This window comes from Rosa rugosa, chromosome 1 (genome assembly GCF_958449725.1).
Source record: "Rosa rugosa chromosome 1, drRosRugo1.1, whole genome shotgun sequence".
In the NCBI taxonomy this organism is placed as follows: domain Eukaryota; kingdom Viridiplantae; phylum Streptophyta; class Magnoliopsida; order Rosales; family Rosaceae; genus Rosa; species Rosa rugosa.
Genome location: NC_084820.1, coordinates 40962600 through 40983181, shown reverse-complemented (window position 1 = coordinate 40983181; position 20582 = coordinate 40962600). Strand labels below are relative to the sequence as shown.

General features: G+C 46.0%; 1 protein-coding gene across 1 annotated transcript; it reads left to right on the top strand.

Moving 5' to 3' along the window:
* The first annotated feature begins 770 nt into the window (after positions 1 to 770).
* Positions 771 to 10809, top strand: LOC133724918 (uncharacterized). Its single transcript, XM_062151833.1, has 2 exons — positions 771 to 1401; positions 10487 to 10809. The coding sequence occupies exons 1-2, from the start codon at positions 991 to 993 to the stop codon at positions 10529 to 10531; spliced, it is 456 nt and encodes a 151-aa protein (XP_062007817.1). The 5' UTR covers positions 771 to 990; the 3' UTR covers positions 10532 to 10809.
* The last annotated feature ends 9773 nt before the right edge of the window (positions 10810 to 20582 follow it).

The window sequence follows — 20582 nt, the reverse complement described above, 5'->3', positions numbered from 1 at the left end:
TAGCTTAAGGTTGAAGCGCCAGCAACAGCTGCGGCGTTGGTAGATTTGGATCCTTTCCCAGACACTGGAGTCAACATGGTTGACGTAGTTTGGGACACAAAGGATCAACAGAGGCTCAGCCCAAATCGTACCACTGGGGCCTTAGAAAAGGTGATGGAGCAGTCCGTGATGCGGAGACCAAAGCCGGCTCCACCTGTCGTGCTATGTTCAAAGTGCAAGGAGGAATGTGATATCCAGGCGTTGCACGAAGAGGAAGAACAGACCGTTCGCTTTGGTACTTTACCACCAATAAAGTTATCAGCACATTCTAGAAGCTTCCAACCAGGTAGTCCGAGAATGCACGCTGGGTCAGGAACTTCTTATCCAAGGGACTCTAATTTGTTCAAGAAATTGAAGGTTGCGAGGGAAGAAGAAAAAGCAAACGAGCGGTCAGACGTTATGACCGGACCGTATATTCCTCCGGTGTCGACGTCCACTATCAAGGAAGGGAGATGGTATACCCAGAAGAAGGGCAAGGCAGTGGAAATGAGCTCTTCAAGGAAGAGAAAACTCCAGCGGAGGTTTGGAGAAGCAAAGCGAACCTTGGAAGCGCTGGATCAGGGGTTGATTAAACCATCGCAGTTGGTGAGATCTCCAGAAGAATACCAGAGACATGTGGAGGCACTGACCTCCAAAAGGTTCATCGCCCCGCGGGTTCTCCAGCGGCTTCCTAAGATGTCGCAACGGGCTTCAAAAACCAGCGCTCGCCAGAAGGAAAGTCACGAGAAGTCCCTAGTTCCCGCGAGGCAAGAACCGCCGCCAGCTCGTAAAGTCAATGTTTGGCGGAGAGTATCTCGCGAAGGAAGAAATAGCGAGCCTTCCATCTTTGACAGGCTGGGGGGCAAAGACAATCGGTCCGCAATTGTGCAGAAAGTTCAAAGCTTGGTGGTCGCTCTCCCAGAGGAAGTGCCAGCGGCAAAACAAATTTTAGAATCACTGAACCAGGTTCCCATGGTACAGGAGCACGAACAAACCAAGGCGGTGATCCCCGCAGAGGAATCATTGGTTGCTTTCATGGTTAAACGGTTCAACGCCGATATCCCAGCAGATGAACCCAAGCTCAATCTTGATGATGACATGGACGAAACAGAAATGGTGGATACCTCTTGCAATATGGTTTATGTGCTCCCTGCTAAGTATGCCTTACCAGTCGCTGCGCAGGAATGCGTAGAAGCTGATGCGATTGGAGAACAGCAGTTGCAGATCACTTCAGCCGCAACAACGCAGGTGAAAGAAGCAGTGTTCCTTGAGACTGAAGATGCTAACAGCAAGGGTTTCTTCATGAGCTTCACAAGACCCACACCCGCCATGGTGCAACACATGCGACCTTTGTATATCACAGCAGAAATTAATGGGACTAAGGTCAGCAAGATAATGGTTGATACCGGCGCGGCTGTGAATGTCATTACTACCAGAACCATGCATCTGCTAGGGATCAAGAAAGAGAAGATCCAATCCACGTCCCTTACGCTAAAGAACTTCGCGGGGACTGTGACCAAAACATTGGGTTTGATTTTCCTACGAGTCAAGGTGGGTCCAGCAGAAGGGGTTTACGCTTTCTTTGTTACAGATTGCTATGCGGCATATAGCGCAATTCTGGGCCGCGACTGGATCCACAGGAGTTATTGTGTCCCATCCACCTTTCATCAGGAGATGATCATGTGGGACAGAGTCGCGGACAAGGCGGAAATTGTTAAAGCAGACCCACGACCTTTTTAGGTGTCCGCCAGCTACGTAGACGCAAGGTATTACCTAGAACCAATCTCTCCTTTACAAGTCGGTGGTATTGATGATAAGGGCCGCCCCACAGGGGTGACGACCTCTGAATTGGCACAATGGGGGCTCGCGGTCGCAAAAAACGACCTCGAAAGGCCTGGATATGCGGTGTCATCTCCAAATGTTAATTAATGGATCACGAACTCATGGAGGAAGAGGTAGAGGCCTTCCATTCCTTGTACGAGAGGCTATCCTCATACATGGTGGAAAAAGAGGCCTATGATCGAGTCGCGACCTTAGAAATTGTTAATGAAGAGGTCACGGACCAAGAAGAGGAGGAAGAAGAGATTCAGCTTGCTCCAGCGACATTGGATGACACACGTCCGAAGGTTAGGGACCCTACTGAAAAGGTCAATCTGGGAACAACTGATGAGCCTATAGAAGTGGCTATCAGCACTTACTTAGAGCCTAGCGAGAAACAGAGGCTCGTCGAATTATTGCTGGAATTCAAGGACTGCTTCGCGGAAAAATACGAGGACATGCCAGGCCTATCACCAGACTTGGTATGCCACCAACTACCAACGCTGCCTGATAAGAGGCCTTTGAAGCAAGAGCCGCGAAGAATGAACTCGGAGACCCAAGTTCTGGTCAAAGAGGAAGTCGAAAAGATGCACAAGTCGGGCATTATCAGGGTAGCCAAGTACAATCAGTGGCTGTCCAATATAGTGCCTGTTCGCAAGAAGAATGGCAAGATGAGGATATGCGTGGATTACAGAGACTTGAAGAAATACTTTCCCAATGTCTGGGACTCGGAGGAGTCGTAGACAGTTTATTCCCTATCAATGGGAGATACTTGAAGAAATACTTTCCCAATGTCTGGGACTCGGAGGAGTCGTAGACAGTTTATTCGCATAAGACATGGGGGACAATTCTAGTGTTCCTACACTCGCAAAGCCCATTCATGAAGGCTTGTTTTTGAGGCCCATAATCATTTCTTCACTATGCCTAGCAACACTAGGGGGGGGGGGCAACACTATACTATACTAAGCCCATTTAGCCTCCAAAAAAAAAAAAAAAAAAAAAATCGTTAACTTTGTTTTAGGTTTTATATTCATATTTCGGTTTTTGGTTTATCTTTGTTCTTTATTTCGGTGGTTGTTTGTTTATTATTAGAGTCAAAATGAATTTTGGGTAAATATCTTCTTCATCGTAGGGCGCATCCAATGGGATGTGAGGTCTAGTTTGGATACGAGAAGTGCTGACAAAGGGTCTCGTCCCCTGTCAATCAAGTGAGCTGAGCTCCGCCAAAATCGTTCCTCTCTTCACCTGGTCATGTTCCAAAGGAGTTACCGACAGGAGAAGAGAAATATCCCTAAGTCCAAAACGTTTTTTCTTGTATGTTGCGTCACTTTATGTGTTGTTCTTGTTTTTATTTTGAGTCTTAGGATGCCCTTTCAACTGTCTATGATGAGTTTATATCTACAAAATTATGGCTTAAATAAATTAAAAAAAAAAAAAAAGTCATAAATACAACTCTTAGGGGGCAATTCTAAGTGTTCCTATACTCGCAAAGCTACTAAGCCGAGTCAGCGGCTCCAGAAACTTTTTCCAGCTTTGCCCTCGCGGGAAAGGCTGAGCTCAAGGGAAATGTGAGAGCCACCACCGTGACCGCCACCTCCATCGGAGTAGTCTTCATGTTGCCAAAGATGTCCTCACCATGCACAGGAAACAGTGAAAGGGTTTCAATCTCCTGGTGATCTTCTCCTCTTTGTTCCATGAAAGTTTGTTCTACATTCATGTCAAAGAAAGTAGAACTAGTTCCCCCTCCAACTGAGATGGAACAATCCCTAGCACTCTTCTCCATGTTCATGGATCCATAACCGCCATAGTTCCCCATCTGCCCGTTAAAAGCAATCATCACACCAGCAGAAGAAGCAGAAGCAGAAGCAGGTGCAGATGAATTGGTAACATTGTCATCACCAACAAGCCCTGATCTTTGCATGGGCACATGAACATCCGAAGTGGACCTCTTCTTCTGCTTCTCCCGAGCCCTTTGGTTCACGAACCAAAAATAGACGTTCTTGAACTCGATCTTGCCGTACCATTTCAGCTGGAGACAGATCCTCTGAACCTGCTCTATAGTTGGGGACCTAACTCCCTTGTTGTAGAAAAGCTCCTTGAGGATTCTTATATGATCTGTAGTGGGAGTCCACCTGCTCCGCCTACAAAGCATGTTAGCACTACTCCCGGCTGCTTTGTTGCTTCCTCCATCCTCGGCTGGTTGCTGGGTTTGTGGTTCCATTGGTGATGGGTTGAGAGAATGCAAGAATTGAAGAGTGATGATGATGAGTAATTAAGAAAGATTGCTGTTAGAAATATTCGAGTTGATGAAATGATTTTGGGATTGGAAATTTGGGTTTATAATGTGGAGGAAGATATAGGCATGCAAATATCCACCCTTGGATGAAGCTCAATTTCAAAACCGATGTCAGTAAATCGAGATTAGCGATTCCAAATCTCGGGAAAAAAGGGACTAGCAGCATGTGAGGAGCGGTTTTTGAGGAGTTAGCTATTATTAAAGGATTAATAGCATGTGGGGAAACCGAACGGTTTTCGAGGAGGTAACTGTTCTTTTCACGAGATTATTTTTCACGACTGTTATTTTTCAACGAGTGATTAGTGCTTAAATCTCGGAAAAGAAGGAGTTATTGACGCTAAGAGTTTTGAGTTGGGAGCCAGCAAGTGGATCCAAAAGATACATATTTTCTCAAAACCCTCGCCGCGAGGCTCTTTTTGACGCGGAGCATATTTTAAAAATTCATATTATTTTCAATATACAACTTTGGGGGCCTATATTTGGGGCCTTGCGAGACACAATTATTGGCTTCTCACGGATATTTGGACATCAGGATAGGAAAATATTATTGTATTCATAAAGTGGCTTTGCGGCCAAAAGCAGTACATTCATTACAAAGCCAAAAGTGGCTAGAATACAAAACAGGAATCTTCGGATTATCTTCTAAATCTTTTCTCAAGTGGAAGCAGCTATGGAATCCAACGTCGGGTTGAGCCGCGCCATTATCTCAAGGAGGGGCAGACTTCAGGGAAGGAAAAAGAGGAGTAACGAAGCCCCCGCGCCCCCTTTACATGGAAGCGGCGGAGGAATACAACATAGGCTTGGCCAACGCCATTATCCATGAGAAGGGGAGACTCCAGTGAAAGAAAATGGAGTCTCCAAGCCCCCTCAATTGGAAGCAGCTATGGAATCCAACGCCGGGTTGAGCCGCGCCATTACCTCCTGGAGGGGCAGAGAGTGAAGGAACCGAATATCAGCTTGAGTCTCTGTACCCCCTCTAGCCTTGGTAACCACCATTAGTTGGACGTGAAGTATAGGAACAGCCATTCTGTAGCCTGAACCCATTCTTTCAAAGAGTCCATCCCTTCTCATCCCTCCAAGATTCTATCAAGAAGAGAAAGGGGGAGAAGGAGGTGAGAACCAAAGCCCCTTCCATCTGGAGGGCACAACACGGGCCAGGTCCAGAAGGAAGGAAACAGAGGAGGAAAGATGAACCACAAAGTGGCCTTCTTCCCTTTCTCCGTTTCGCTCCGCCTGTGGGATTCTAACAAAGATGATCTCGCATGATCGTGGATCCCACACTCGGAGCCCCCTCGAGTTTCTAAACCAATCTGAAACCTGGCATTGTTGTTGCATAATTCCAGAAGGACGAAACAAGGGGTTGCCTAAGATTACGCCATAAGGCCTAACCCAGGCTTAAGATTACGCCATAAAGCCTAAAATTTAGAGGCTAAAGGTCATTTCATGAGGGGAAGATTTGTGAAGAAGGAGAAAAAGAAGCAAGGACTGAAAGGCCATTTCTTGAATATTTCAGAAAAGTTGTTGTGAGTATTCCCTTCCCGAAATACAACTATTTATAGGGACTTCAGGCAAATCCCCACCTTTGGATGAAGCTCAATTTCAAAACCGATGTCAGTAAATCGAGATTAGTGATTCCAAATCTCGGGAGAAAGGGACTAATAGCATGTGAGGAGACCGAACGGTTTTCGAGGAGGTAACTGTTCTATTCACGAGATTATTTTTTCACGACCGTTGTTTTTCAACGAGTGATTAATGCCTTAAATCTCGGGAAAAAAAAAAGGGACTAGCAGTATGTGAGGAGCGGTTTTTGAGGAGTTAGCTATTATTAAATGACTCATAGCATGTGAGGAGACCGAACGGTTTTCGAGGGGGCCTACAGAGATTGGCCCGCAAAGCTCAATTTCAAGCAAAGTTCCTCCACGCGGAGGTTCGCGGCAATAGCACTAGCTTCGGCCTGAGTGGCCCGTTCTCTGAGATGGGCCAGGTTGCGGCCCATTTCTTCAGAAGCATCCAGAGGTTCATCGAGTTGGGCTTCTTCTGTAGCAATCGCGTTTTCAACAAAGGCTAAACCGGTATGGAGGTCCTCGATCCGAAGTTTGAAGTCGGACCTTTGGATTTGTAGTTCCCGCAGGCGGTTGGTTTGCTCATTTAAAATACCGCGAGAGATGTCCATTTCTCGAGAGAGGCTATTCAAAGCCTCTCGAGTGTCGTGAGCCTGGGCGTTCGCGGCTGGTTGACGTTGGCGGGCCTCACCAAGTTCATTCAGCAGATCGTCAATGGCACTAAATTGCTGCAGGGTCAATGCCTTCTCCTGGCAAAGATACCTTAGGGCTTCCAAGATTCGCGAGAGGATGTCAATCTCCAATACCTGAGGACCCAGATGTTCGTTAAGCACCATCTTAGCCTCATCCACAGCAGAAGGAGGAGTTACCTCTAACACCCTCATCAATCTCTCGAATCTGGTGGGAGGAGGAGGAGGCGGCGGAGGCGCCACAGGATCACGAACCACCAATGCAAAAGGGTGGACAACGTCCTCAGTTTCTTCATCTTCAATAGGTTGGTCTGTCCCTTCAGCCGCGGGAGAATCTGGAAACTCAACTCGCGGCTCACCATGGGCAAGTGGAGCAGATTCAAGCACAGGGCCCTCGGCTTCGACGGTTGTCTTATTTATTCACGAGACTTGGGGGGCACCACCACCGTCAGTATCATTTTCCATCTCTGGGGCCACTGTCCGGCCGATAGGACCCTCAGCGTTTGTAGCCACCTCCTCGGTACAAACAGAATCCTGGTTAGATTCAGAAATGTCAGAGAGCGGGGTTGGATCTAAAGGGAAATGGAAAGTATTGGCCAAACAGTGGCTTACCTCTCGAGCTGTCGGGTCAATATCTGGTACGTGGTCACCAAGAGGAAGAGGCCCCGCCTCATTCACCTCTTGAACCTCTAGTGCCGCGAGAATCTCTGTCGTCATCATTTCCTCATAAGCGGCAGAAGTCTCAGGGTGGCTTTCCACGCTTTCATCCTCCGAGGAGTCGTCATCGGAGATCGTTATTAGAATGGTAGGACCTTGCAGATGCTCTGTAGATGTGGGAGACGGAAGAGGCGCCACGGGGTTAGTTGATGCTTGAACTAGCGAGAGAGTTGGTTCTTCTGCAGTGGCTGAGGGTCCAGCCTCGCTCAGGCGAGAGGGATTAGTGGTCCTTTGACGGACCTGTCAAAAGATACATAGTGAAGATCCTGCCCAGATTCTAAAATTTAAATAGGATAAGACGGGGTCGGAGTTTACCAATCGCATTCCCAGAGGTTCGTCATCTTCAAAACTCTCTTCGACGAATTGAGCTCGATCGCGTTTGCAAGCAAAGACAGCAGTGGCCTGTACGAGAAAAGAGTCATAACTCAAAAAGGGGGGAAGCACCAAATATACAAGTTTGGGATCATTCTTAACTAAATTACCTCAGCGGGATCTTCATCATGCGAAGACTCTCCCTCAGAAGTCTCCTCTACTATTGCCTTTTGTTTCCCGGCCTGAACAGAGGCTATCCTGCTCCGGGTAGTTTGCTGCAAAACACACTCAGGAATAAGAGCGGGAAAATCAACACAAGGAAAAGGAATGGTGAAGAAAGACAAAAACTTACTGTTGCCCTAGGCTCGTGGATTTGTATCCCGGGAAGCGATGAGCGAGAAGGTAGAATAGGTCGCGGGGGTTGTGCTGCAGGGTTGGAGAAGCGCTTAAGAATCTTGCTGTCCTCCGGACCAGGACTACTCATGCCACGAAAGATCAGGACGAAGAGTTCGTCATGTGGCAGGTCCCAACAGTTCACGGACACTTCTTTCCACCAATCAGCATAATCATCGTCGACATCGTTGAGGGGGTACAGCGCTCTGACCCAAGGGGGAATCACTATCAAAGTAAACTGACTCTGAAAGGGGGCAGACCCAGGTGGGGCTAATCTCCGCCAAGAGGTGTAGTAATTGGCAGAATCAACCAGAGGCCAGGGTACCAACTGGGCCAACCCAAATTGGCGAGCGAAGTGGTTAGGGGCATAGAACTCATAACTTACGCGGTCGGTGGCAAGACGAATATCCAAGCAGGAGATGGCACGACGAAAGGCCAGGAGGGCTCTTTCGCTATGATCCCATCCACTGGGCAGAAAGCCATCGTCAAGGGGAGGAGGGAAACTCCTAGAAAGGACTATTTTTGGGTCCGGCATCTCTCCCAGCAAGTACAAGTAAATAAAACACTCGGAGTTGGGAGGAGCTCGATACCTTACGTTACGGCAAAGCCAGTTCCCCAAAAGGGAATCAACTGGAGGTTCCTTTGGAATATCACCGCGACGGAAGAGAGGGAAATAAATCTGCAGCCAAAAGGCAAGGATCCAGAAGGGACCACTAATTTCGATATCGAAGGGGCGCATTACGGCTCTATAAAGGGAGCGATATAACGCACCCAATACAGGTTGCCCAAGGCCAACGCAAATACCATTGTAGAGATCAGTGGCCAGAGAATTCCAGGGCCCAGTAGGTTTGTTGGAAGAAGTGCAAAAGATAAATTTGCAAAGCCAGAATTCCAGGAATGGGATACCTCCTGTATGGTCACGCTGGGTGCAGTAATAGTCGCGCCAGAATGGGTAGGATCTGCTGTGATGCCCTCGACCAGCCATATCCATTCTCAAAGAAAATTGAATGCCATCAAACTGACCATGCACATAGGGGTCAAAGTCAATGGGCAACCCCGTGATGGTAAGAACATCCAGCAGAGTTATGCTCATCTGCCCAAACTGGAAGTCGAATGTATTGCTGGAGGTGTTCCAGAAGCAAAGAGCGGCGGCCAGCGGTGCAGGGCTAGTATTATGGGGAAGACAGAAGCATAGATCGATGGTTTGGGTGATACCCACCGCATCCCATCGGGCAAAATCTATCGCTCGGACCTCCTGATACCAAACCTTTTCCTCGGGAGCGACGGTAGGCCAGAAGCCCACTTTCCTCCTTGGTCCCCAACTGCTAAAATCACCAGGCACCTGCCGAAGAGCTGCTATGGGACGACGGATGGGAAGCACATAATAGGCCATAGCATCATCTGGCAAACGATCGCGAGGTGTGGGACCCAGACTCGCTTGACTATCGCCGCCACCAAAGCCCATCAGTCGACTTCTCTCCTCTCCGGTCTGACTTCTACATCGAACACTCATGTTAGTCCGCTAGGTGAATGCGGCTTTCTCAGTGATTTCATCTGCCTGATCGATAACGAATGGTTTCTTGGATACCATTTCTGGGTTGTGAGGAACACTTCTCCATTACACCTTGATTTATAGCTCAGATCTTTTTGGATATTAGTTTATTAGCTGGGCCAGTGAGTGGCCCTAGTTGATAATTAATGAATCATTATTCCATTTTGAGAATCGCATCTAAGGCGACAGTGAAGATACTTCTCCATTACACTTTGATTTATAGCTCAGATATTTTTGGAGATTAGTTTATTAGCTGGGCCAGTGAGTGGCCCTAGTTGATAATTTATGAATCATTATTCCATCTTGAGAATCGCATCTAAGGCGACAGTGAAGATACTTCTCCATTACACTTTGATTTATAGCTCAGATATTTTTGGAGATTAATTTATTAGCTGGGCCAGTGAGTGGCCCTAGTTGATAATTAATGAATCATTATTCCATCTTGAGAATCGCATTTAAGGCGACGGTGAAGATATTCCACCTTTTCCTACCACCGCAGGGCCAGCATAGTGGCCTGATGTTTTTTAAATAAAACATGATTAAAACCGATGCGGTTTTAGATGCTAAAGTTGCAGCTCTTATGGTGGTTTCACTTGGTCACACGTCATGATGTCGATAACCATGATCCAATCATCCTCTTCGGCATAAGACTCGCGAAGGATTAAATGACAGCAAACAGTTTGCTATTCTGCATCTTATTTCACCAAGTACTATAGGCCTTGATCTAGCCAGGAAAGCGGCTCCAACACCTACATTTGAGAAAATCAACAGAGAGCCAGCGGACAAGGCAGATACTTGTTGCTATACACATGGCGAAGCTACCACCAAGGAAGAGAAGGATCCTCATTCGCGATCAAAAGCAGTCTCCTTCGCATGGGGGGCACGCTAAAGTTCTGATCTCCTACAACCTGCCCAAGTTTCGCCAGATCCATGGGGGGCAATAAAGTTGGCAAAGGAAGCGTCAGTTCATGACAAAGGCAATTCAGTAGTGGCATTCAAGCTTTATGGCCTATTTAGAGGCCTATATGGAAACAGTCAAGCCAATACAAGTGGCTTTGGAGCAACAACATTATAAGAGTAGTGTTGATTCAAGACCTCTTCAGTCAAGACGAAGACCTTTGACTTCGAGGTCTGGGGGGCAATGTTTGGACCCAAAATGAGCATTTTGGCTTGACAAGGCACGTCTTGGAGAAATTGAGCCAATGTCAGTGGCTCAAGCTATATATTGTCGACAAGTTCGAAATATATATTTAGAGGCTAAATAAAGCCTACTATGGAAGCATGGAAGCATGAAAAGTCAACTTTAGCACATTTTCCTACTTCGGCTAGGAGAAACCGAGCTAAACAAGGAAGGAGGGGCGGAAGACTAACCAAATGAAATTCAAATGAGCTAAAACTGTCCAGATTAAATCTAGACATCCCAAGGATCATTTCTTATGAAGAGTGCCAGAGCTATTTTTGAGTGGAAGGCCTTCAAACAATCAGTCCAATCTTTTGCAGAAGCAAAACTGGAAAACTGGATCTGTAAGAGGTCCAGCAGCGTTTCCGGCCCAACCACTATATGAAAATCTCTGAAATTTGACCAGGATGATCTACACTCATAGTGGAACATTTGTTATGAAGAAGTCACGGTCAAATTCTGAATGCTTGATGGAGATATAATTGAAGGAATAAAGGAGCCGAAAGTGCTTCCTTATCTCCAAAATTCATCATTCCTTATCTCCAATTATGCCTCCTTATCTCCTTATCTCCGAAATTCATCATTCTTTATCTCCAATTATGCTTCCTTATCTCCAAAATTCATCATTTCTGATCTCCAATTAATGCTCCACTATCATTTGTTTAATGCTAAACACTTTGGCATGGTAGCCTATAAATAGAGGTTACAATGAAACACAATTCACAAGACAATTCACTCATCAATACATCTCTAAGATGATCTAAGTTCTCTCTAGAGCAAACCTCTCTAAGAGCAAGTCCTCTCCTTCTCTTTCTCTTACCGGTGATCACACTCCTAGTCCTAGTCTTCTCAGAAGCCGACTTTCAGTGCCACCAAACCCTCTGTCAACGTACTTCGGTCCTAGTCTCCTCGAGAGCCGATTGTAGTACCAAGACCACAACGGTTATGGAACCAGCCAAGAAAGGGTAACGCCCTCGCAAACCAGCCAAGCTAAAGTCACGCTTTAGCAAGTTCTCTCTACTTCCCAGTGGTTCTCGCTCTGCTCGATCTACAACATCGAGTATCGATTGTGATTTTCAAGAAGATTAGCAAAAGTCCTCACCACGAGGCATAAAGAATCCCACGACGAGGTTGGTGCTCTCCTCGTCTACAATTGCTTGAAAGTCAGGTCAAGGGAAACCCCCGACGACCGCACCCGAACGGTGCTGGCACGCCCGCGCAGAAAAGAGACTATTGACCAGCTGCAACAAAATTGGAGCCAAACAATTCCCTTCCACCAATACGTCCTTTTCAGATCCTTGTACATTTTTGTACTGCCTGGATGAATGGTGAAGCGAGTACGATGAGCTTCGTCCAAGACCTGCCTTCGCAAATTCTCGTCCCTCGGCACAACGAGCTTATCCTTGTACCTCAAACTACCGTCAGAATGAACTCTCCATTCTGCAGGCATTTGATTTGCCATCGCTTGTTGGAAGATTCCTTGCAATTCCGAGTCGTTCAACTGCTGTTGAATGATGCATTGCCTTATTTGTGGTTCCACGTTGATGTGAAACAAGAACATCCGTGCGTCTTGTTGCTGCAGCTTCAAATTATACCCTTCCATAATGGTGACTATTTCACGATCTGCGAGCATTAAACTACACAAACTACCCCTTGTCTTTCGACTTAGGGCGTCTGCAACTACGTTTGCTTTACCGGGGTGGTATTGCAAATCGAAGTCGTAATCCTTCAAGTACTCCATCCATCTCCTCTGCCTTAAATTTAAATCACGTTGCGTGAATATATATTTAAGGCTTTTATGATCGGAGAAGACGCTGAATTTGCTTCCGTACAGGTAGCACCTCCACACTTTAACGCGTGCACGACCGCAGCAAGTTCGAGATCGTGTGTAGGATAATTCATCTCGTGTATCTTCAGTTGCCTCGATGCATATGCCACAACTCTTCCATTCTGCATGAGTACACAGCCAAGTCCTTGGCCTGAAGCGTCCGTGTAAACTTCGAATGGATCGTCACTGTTTGGCAAGACAAGTACAGGTGCGGTAGTCAACTTCGCCTTAAGTTCCTCAAATGCGGACTCACATTTGTCACTCCACTCGAACTTAACACCTTTTCGAGTCAACCTTGTCAACGGATTCGCAATCCTAGAGAAATTTGATACGAATCGTCGGTAGTACCCGGCCAGACCAAGGAAACTGCGAACTTCCGCGACGTTTTTTGGTTGTTTCCAGTTCAATACAGCTTCGACTTTACTTGAATCAACGGATACTCCATCACTGGAAATTACGTGTCCAAGAAATCGAACTTCCGACATCCAAAACTCACACTTCGACTTTTTGGCGTACAACTGCTTCTCTCGCAAGGTTTGTAGAACTGTACGAAGGTGTGCTTCATGCTCCTCCACCATCTTTGAGTATATGAGAATGTCGTCTATGAACACAACGACGAACTTATCCAAATACGGCCGAAAGATGCGATTCATGAGATCCATAAATGCAGCTGGCGCATTGGTCAAGCCGAATGGCATAACCACGAACTCGAAGTGTCCATATCGCGTTTGGAAAGCCGTCTTTGGAATATCTTCTTCCTTTACTCGAAGTTGGTGATAACCCGATCGCAAATCAATCTTCGAGAAATGCCTCGCACCACTATGCTGATCAAATAACTCATCAATCCTTGGCAGTGGATATTTGTTTTTGATCGTAACTTGGTTCAGCTTGCGATAATCCACACAAAGCCGCAAAGTCCCACCAGCCTTTTTAGCAAACAGGACAGGTGCTCCCCACGGTGATGTACTTTTGCGGATGAATCCTTTCTTCTCTAACTCCTCGAGTTGAACTCCGAGCTCTTTCATTTCTGCAGGTGCCATTCTATAGGCGGGCATTGATATAGGCATGGTTCCCGGCACTAAATCAATGCGAAACTCCACCTCGCGTTGCAGAGCAACCCCGGGTAGGTCGTCAGGAAATATGTCGGGATACTCGTCGACAATCGGAATAGATTTCTCTTCAACATTCCTAGCGTGTGTTGCTGCAATAAGCGCGTAACACAATAGTGGTCTCCTACTTTGGAAACACGTTTTCAATAACGGACTAGGTGGCGTATAACGATTGTCGAGACTCACTACCAAAAGTTCCCTGCTAGGTAGGGTTATCAGTACTTTCCGCCGCTCATAGTCAATGAGTGCCCGGTACTCCTCTAACCAGTCCATTCCCAAAATTAATTCGTACTCCGGTAAATCCAACGGATACAAATTGGCTGTAACCCGGTGACTACCAACCAGTAATTGGCATGCAGGATAAATTCTATCAACTATTGCTTTGCCTCCTAGCGGTGCATTTAAACACAATGGATTCTCTAAAAGTACTGACTCTAAATTTAAGGCTTTAGCAAACCAATCCGAAACAAAAGAATGTGTTAACCCAGTATCTGCTAAAATTTTAACTTCAGAGTTAGACAAGAGAAGCGTACCCTCGAGTGCAGTGCGAGGTTCATTCTGCATTCGTGCTCCAGTTACAGCAAACACTCTTCCTCCACGAGCAGGACCTCGTCCCCCAGCATCGCGCCCTCCAGTACCACGACCTTGACTACCCTGATTTCCTCCACGTAGCGGAGCATTAACTTGCTGGATAGTTTCAGTATTTGTGGGGAGTTGTGGTCGAGCCAGAGGCGTCATTGCAGACCCAGTAGCCTCTCTGTGGGGACAATTAATTCTAATGTGCCCACGTTCTCCACAATGATAACACTGATATGGCGAAAACCTTTGACCCGCAGAGGTTCCGCTGCTGCTAGCCTTCTCTTTCTTAACCTTGAACCTATTCCCCTTTTTGTTTCCCGCACCGGCGGAGCTTTCACCGCGCTTAAAACGACCACGAGTGCCACTCAGGATGTCTTGCTCAAGGCTAAAAGCTGCCCCGACTACTTCATTGTAGGTCTTCAGCCTCAGTGCTACAATATGCCTTCGAATTCCATCACATAGACCTTGTTGAAACTTAGTGGCTTTCAAAGTCTCATCTTGCATAATCGAATGACAGTACCTACCAAGTTCGGTAAACTTTCCTACATAATCTGCCATTGACGAGGTCTGTTCCAATTCTAGAAACTGCTTGATTTTAGTTTGCCTCATGGCAGCCGGAAAGTAACGTGCGTAGAAGTGCTACACAAACTCCTCCCAAGTCATGGTGCTTACGTCATGACGTTCCGAAATAGATTCCCACCACGAATCAGCGTCGCCTTCCAAGACATGAGCAGCCAAGTTGACTTGATATTCTGGTGGGGTATGCAGAGTTTTAAGCTTTTTCTGCATACTCTTTACCCATGCTTCTGCCTTTTCAGAATCCGAAGTGCCAGCAAACTTCATTGGTTTGAACTTCAAGAACCTATCGAGATAGCTCAGTTCTCGTTCACGTTCTTGATCCTCGGCAGTTAGCCTATAACGTGGCCTAGCTCTAGACTGACATGCTAAAAACCTCTGAGCCACACGTCGAGCAGCAGCCGAGTTACGAGAACTTGGCTTGGGTGCCATCCTTCAGAAAAGATAACAACAGAAATTCAAGAACACAACAAATATCGAACACCTAATTGAACTTATAAGGATGGACTCCGAAGGATAGTTAAGAAGAAAATGAACTTCAAAAATTAGATCAAATTGTGGAATGAAACAAAGTTATAAGAAAAATCAATCTCAGAAACGAGACCAATAGAAGGATGAGGACTCGAAAGAAGATTTGAAACGAATGCTCTGATACCACTTTTTCTGTAACGCCCCGGAAGGATCACGTTACAGCGCCGCAAGCCTCTGAACACGAGCCTGCAGCTTGTGCTACAACCCCATGCCACAAAAGCTTGCAAGGCCTTTTAGAATTGTGGTGAGAAAAATGTTTACAATTGAGGTTGAGAGTACGATTCGGAAGCGTAAAGATTTTACAACAAAAGAGTACTTTATTTACATTCCACAAAGTCACGAGTCCAAGGTTCGGGTTTCAAGTTCACGCAAAGTAACACACACCAAAAGATAGGCAGGCGGATAATAACAAATTTACAAGGTTCCTACAACAAAAACAAAGTCACATTCACAATTTCAAAAGAAGGGAGACTAATCAACACCTGCCAGACCAACAGTCAAGTCCAAAAGAAGCTATTCACAACTTGACGATGCCAACACCCAAGTGTCTTAAGTCTGGTCCTCAGCTGGCTCCTGCTCAGTTCCTGGAGGGAAAGTAGGGGTGAGCATCACATACGTTCATCGCCCAGTAGAGGAGCTCAACCCCACTAGGTTTTATAAATAGCATGTAGTAAAACGTGATATAAAATAAGAAATGCATATACCTTATAACATATAAGTAAGGTACGTAAAATTATAAAACATACGACTCATAGACGGGATCCCAGTATCTCTATAACCAGATGACCGGTCCCACGGACCCACTACACGGCCTTACCTTAATTAGAATGATTACCAGGTAAGCGTAGCGAGAGCGTCCACTACCTAGTTACACACACGTACCGGGCCCGTCATTATGACCGGGATACCCGAACGACCGGCGTAACTAACCCTCCGGAGGTTTAGGGGATCGAACCCAAGGAAGTCAGTGCCACCCTTCGCTCTCAAGTCATCTAACTTACTCAACCGCATGGCACGGCCTCGACACGTTATTAATAATTTTCCGTGTCGATAAAAAAAGATAAAATATAATATAATAAAATAAACCGAAACCGTGTGTAAGTCATGCAATACTTAAAACGAATATATATAGAAAACTCTAGCGAGGCGTAGGTGAGTCCCCCCTACCTGGAATCCGTGCTTTGACAATCTCCGAGCTCTCACCGTCGTTTGTCAAGCCGTGGGTCATTGGAATCCTAAACCCGACAATTCTAAGTTAGTAACTTCCTTAGACCAAATATTTTATCCTTCACCTATATACCAATTTCGACCAATCCTAAATCACGTAATTAGTTCAAGCGAACAACTAATTTCCACAAGACCAAACCAAACCTTTAACTATAATTTAGTTTCTGCCAAACTCAACCGAATCTGCAACTTACTCTAGAATAAGACAATTATACATATACGAACATGCAGCTCAATGGAATCTCAAAACCATACAAAGCCTTCAACTTTAATCTAGTTTTGGAGTAAGCAATTATACCCAACAATCACGTCCATCACTTTGGCTCCCACAACACACAATTATGTATATAAATATACATATACCAAGACCAAACCGTTGACTAGTCTTGCTGGACGTCACCTTTCATAGAACATATTCCAAAGATCCTTTATTAATCAATTATAGTAACCTACACCACCAGTAAAAGCTGACCAGATTTCTACTTTAATTATAATTATACTCAAGAATGCTTCTTACCTCAATTTGGTCAGTTGCCGTCCAACAACTTTCACCCAAAATCCTTCTTCTTCAATTTTTGTACTGCACAATCCCACCTTTCAACTGGCAAAGGCATTCGATTAACTCCAGCTCCAAACTTCTACTTTTCCCCAATTCCAAACCTTGATTTAAGAAGAACTATCAATTTCCCAACCTTATAATCAAATCGAAATTACCAATTGAACACCAAGGATGGGTGGAGATTACCTTAAAAGTGAGCCAATTTCAGTCTAATTTCCAAAGCCAAGCTTCTGTACTAGCAACAGAAAGAGATGGGGCTTCAGTGGCTTCTAACCCGTTGCCATGGTTGGTTTCTCCATTCTTTGGCAAGGTTGGGTAAGAAAGGTGATTTGGGTTTTGGGTGGATGCAGATGAGATTAGTTGGTGTAATATGTGGTTCTGAGAATGGTTTGCATGCAAGTGACGGAAAAGTCTAGAGATATAGGTGGAGAAGGCTGTCAGTGAGGTGGTGAGCGTTGTAGGCAGGAGGTGTAGACGCGTGACTGACCAAGGCTAACGTGTTCCATTTTCAGATACCCACCTCAACTATCTCATGCACTCTTAAGTTGGCTATTGTTCCAATTAAACTCCTTCTCTACGTTTACCAACATGGGCTGACTCAAATCTTCTATAGGCCCAACTTGTACTAGTTTACTAAAGTCCAACGAGAACCATTAATTCCGAACTTAACCGATAAGTTCCTACCTAATCGGAACTAACTCATTCTCCAACTCTAGGAGATAAAATTCTAAACCAAAGCCTGAGAAAATTCAAAGTAACTAAACAAAATTACCGGGGCTCACAATCTCATGATGACATGCCAGGAATCAAACCCGAGATCATCACACACAAGCTCAGGATTGACCAGGGGGCTAAGCCGATTAGGCAACTGCGGAGGCCATCCGATTCAGAAAGATACGCTGCCATCAAAGGAGAGGTTGACAAACTCCTAAGGAATGGATTCATAAGACCCGTGGACTACCCTCGATGGGTGTCGAATGTCGTGATGGTGAAGAAGGCAAATGGGAAATGGCGGATGTGCGTGGATTACACAAACCTAAATAAGGCGTGCCCAAAAGATAGCTTCCCCTTGCCTCTTATCGACCAACTCGTGGATGCTACCGCTGGACATAAGCTTCTAAGCTTTATGGATGCCTATTCAAGATACAACCAAATTCTCATTCACGAAGAAGATCAAGAGCATACTTCATTCATCACCGACAAGGGGTTATATTGTTATCGTGTGATGCCCTTTGGTCTCAAGAATGCCGGAGCCACTTACCAACGCCTTGTGAACCACATGTTTGCCGATCTAATCGGTAACACCGTGGAAGTCTACGTTGATGACATGCTAGTCAAGAGCACGCATGTTACAAACCATGTGGAGAATTTGGAGAAGGCATTCAAGATATTGAGGGAGTATGGAATGAAGTTGAACCCTGAAAAGTGTGCATTCGGCGTCCACTCGAGAAAATTTTTGGGTTTCATGGTCAGCTAAAGAGGGATAGAAGCCAATCCAGAGAAAATCCGAGCATTGCTTGACATGAAGTCCCCAAGGACGAGGAAAGAGGTCTAAAGCCTCACTGGTAGGGTAGCAGCACTGAACCGTTTCATCTCGAGGTCCACCGACCGGTGTCTCCCATTCTTCAAAGCCTTGAAAGGAGCAGGAGGGAGCATTAGCTGGACTGAGGAGTACGAGAAGGCTTTCATAAGTCTGAAGGAACATATGGGAAAAGCACCTGTGCTCTCTAAACCAAAATCGGGGGAAATTCTCCTAATTTACCTATCGGTATCAGGTGCGGCAATTAGTTCCGTACTCGTTCATGTAGAAGAGAAGGACGAAGAAGCAATATACTATGTCAGCAAGGGATTCACGGATGCAGAATTCCGGTACCCGGAGATTGAGAAATTGGCTCTAGCCCTCGTAACCTCAGCCAGGAAGCTTAGACCATACTTCCAAGCCCATTCCATCAAAGTAATGACTAATCAACCACTGAAGCAAGTGTTGTGGAAGCCCGAGAGATCGGGAAGGCTTGTCAAGTGGGCGATTGAATTGGGGGAATTCGACATCCACTACCACCCACGCACGGCCATCAAAGGCCAGGCTGTGGCAGATTTTATCTCAGAATTTACTCGCTCACTTTACCCTGAGGTCACGACTGAGGCCCAAGAAAGTGATCAGCCACCAAGAGATGAAGCTCGACCATCAACAGAAAAAGTTCCACCTCTGAGAGAAGAGGTTTGAGCATCAGAGGACAGCGATCAAAGTCCAATATGGATGCTCCACGTCGATGGATCCTCCAACCAAGTAGGGAGTGGAGCAGGCCTGGTCCTCACAACCCCACACAAGGCAGAATTTGAGTATGCCCTCCGATTTAACTTCAAAGCGTCTAATAACGAAGCGGAATATGAGGCTCTCATCGCAGGCCTTCGCATTGCAAGAGAGCTAGGAGCAGCTCAAATTCGGGTACACAGCGACTCTCAACTCGTGGTCAACCAAGTATTGGATGAATATCAAGCAAAAGATCCTGCAATGGCTGCATACCTTGGGAAAGTGAAATCTCTTCTATTAAGCTTCGCATCATATGAAGTCATACAAATACCGAGGGCACAAAATGAGCGTGCCGACGCATTGGCTCGACTAGCATCAGCCATCGACTGTGATGTCGGGCGAAGTACCCTAATTGAGCATCTAAATAAGCCGAGCATCAAAGAAGACCTGGAAATATCCTAAATCAATGGTGTACCCAGTTGGATGGACCCTGTCTACAACTATCTAGCTAAAGGAGAGCTGCCGAACGATTCTCTCGAATCAAGAAAAATCAAGTACCTAGCTGGCCGCTACCTAATAATCAATGGGTCCCTGTACAAGCGCGGCTACTCTGCCCCTTACTTGCGCTGTGTAACCTTTGAGGAAGGAAGGAATGTACTGGCGGACATCCACGAGAGGCTCTGCGGGAACCACTCCGGTGCTCGCTCCTTGGCTCTCAAGACGCTCAAGCAAGGGTATTTCTGGCCAACCCTGAAAGAAGATTCAAAATTGATGGTCCAGACCTGTAAAGCATGTCAAAAGAACTCTACCATTCCACACCAACCAGCAGAACCTTTGACATCAATGAGTGCACCGTGTCCTTTCGCCATTTGGGGTGTCGACATGATAGGACCTATGCCCAAAGGAAATAACAAGGCTACTCATGCCATAGTTTGTGTCGACTATAGCACTAAGTGGGCAGAGGCTGAAGCCTTGACGACCATCACTTCACTCCAAGTGCAAAAGTTCCTATGGAAAAATATCATTTGTCGTTTTGGAGTCCCTTATGCGTTAGTGATGGACAATGGCAAACAATTCGATTGTACTTCACTCCGGGAATTTTGCTCAAAGTTGGGAATCAAGACACGTTACACATCACCATACCACCCGCAAGCCAATGGGCAAGTAGAGGCCATAAACAAGATTATCAAAAAGACTCTCAAGAAGCGCATAGGTCGTGCCAAAGGAGTCTGGCCCGACCTACTTCCTCGGATTCTTTGGGCATACAGGACAACACCCTGCACTTCCACAAAGGAAACTCCTTTTTCACTGGCCTATGGCTCAGAAGCAGTGGTACCAGTGGAACTGAAGACATTGACTCACCAAGTAGACACGTTCAACGTAGA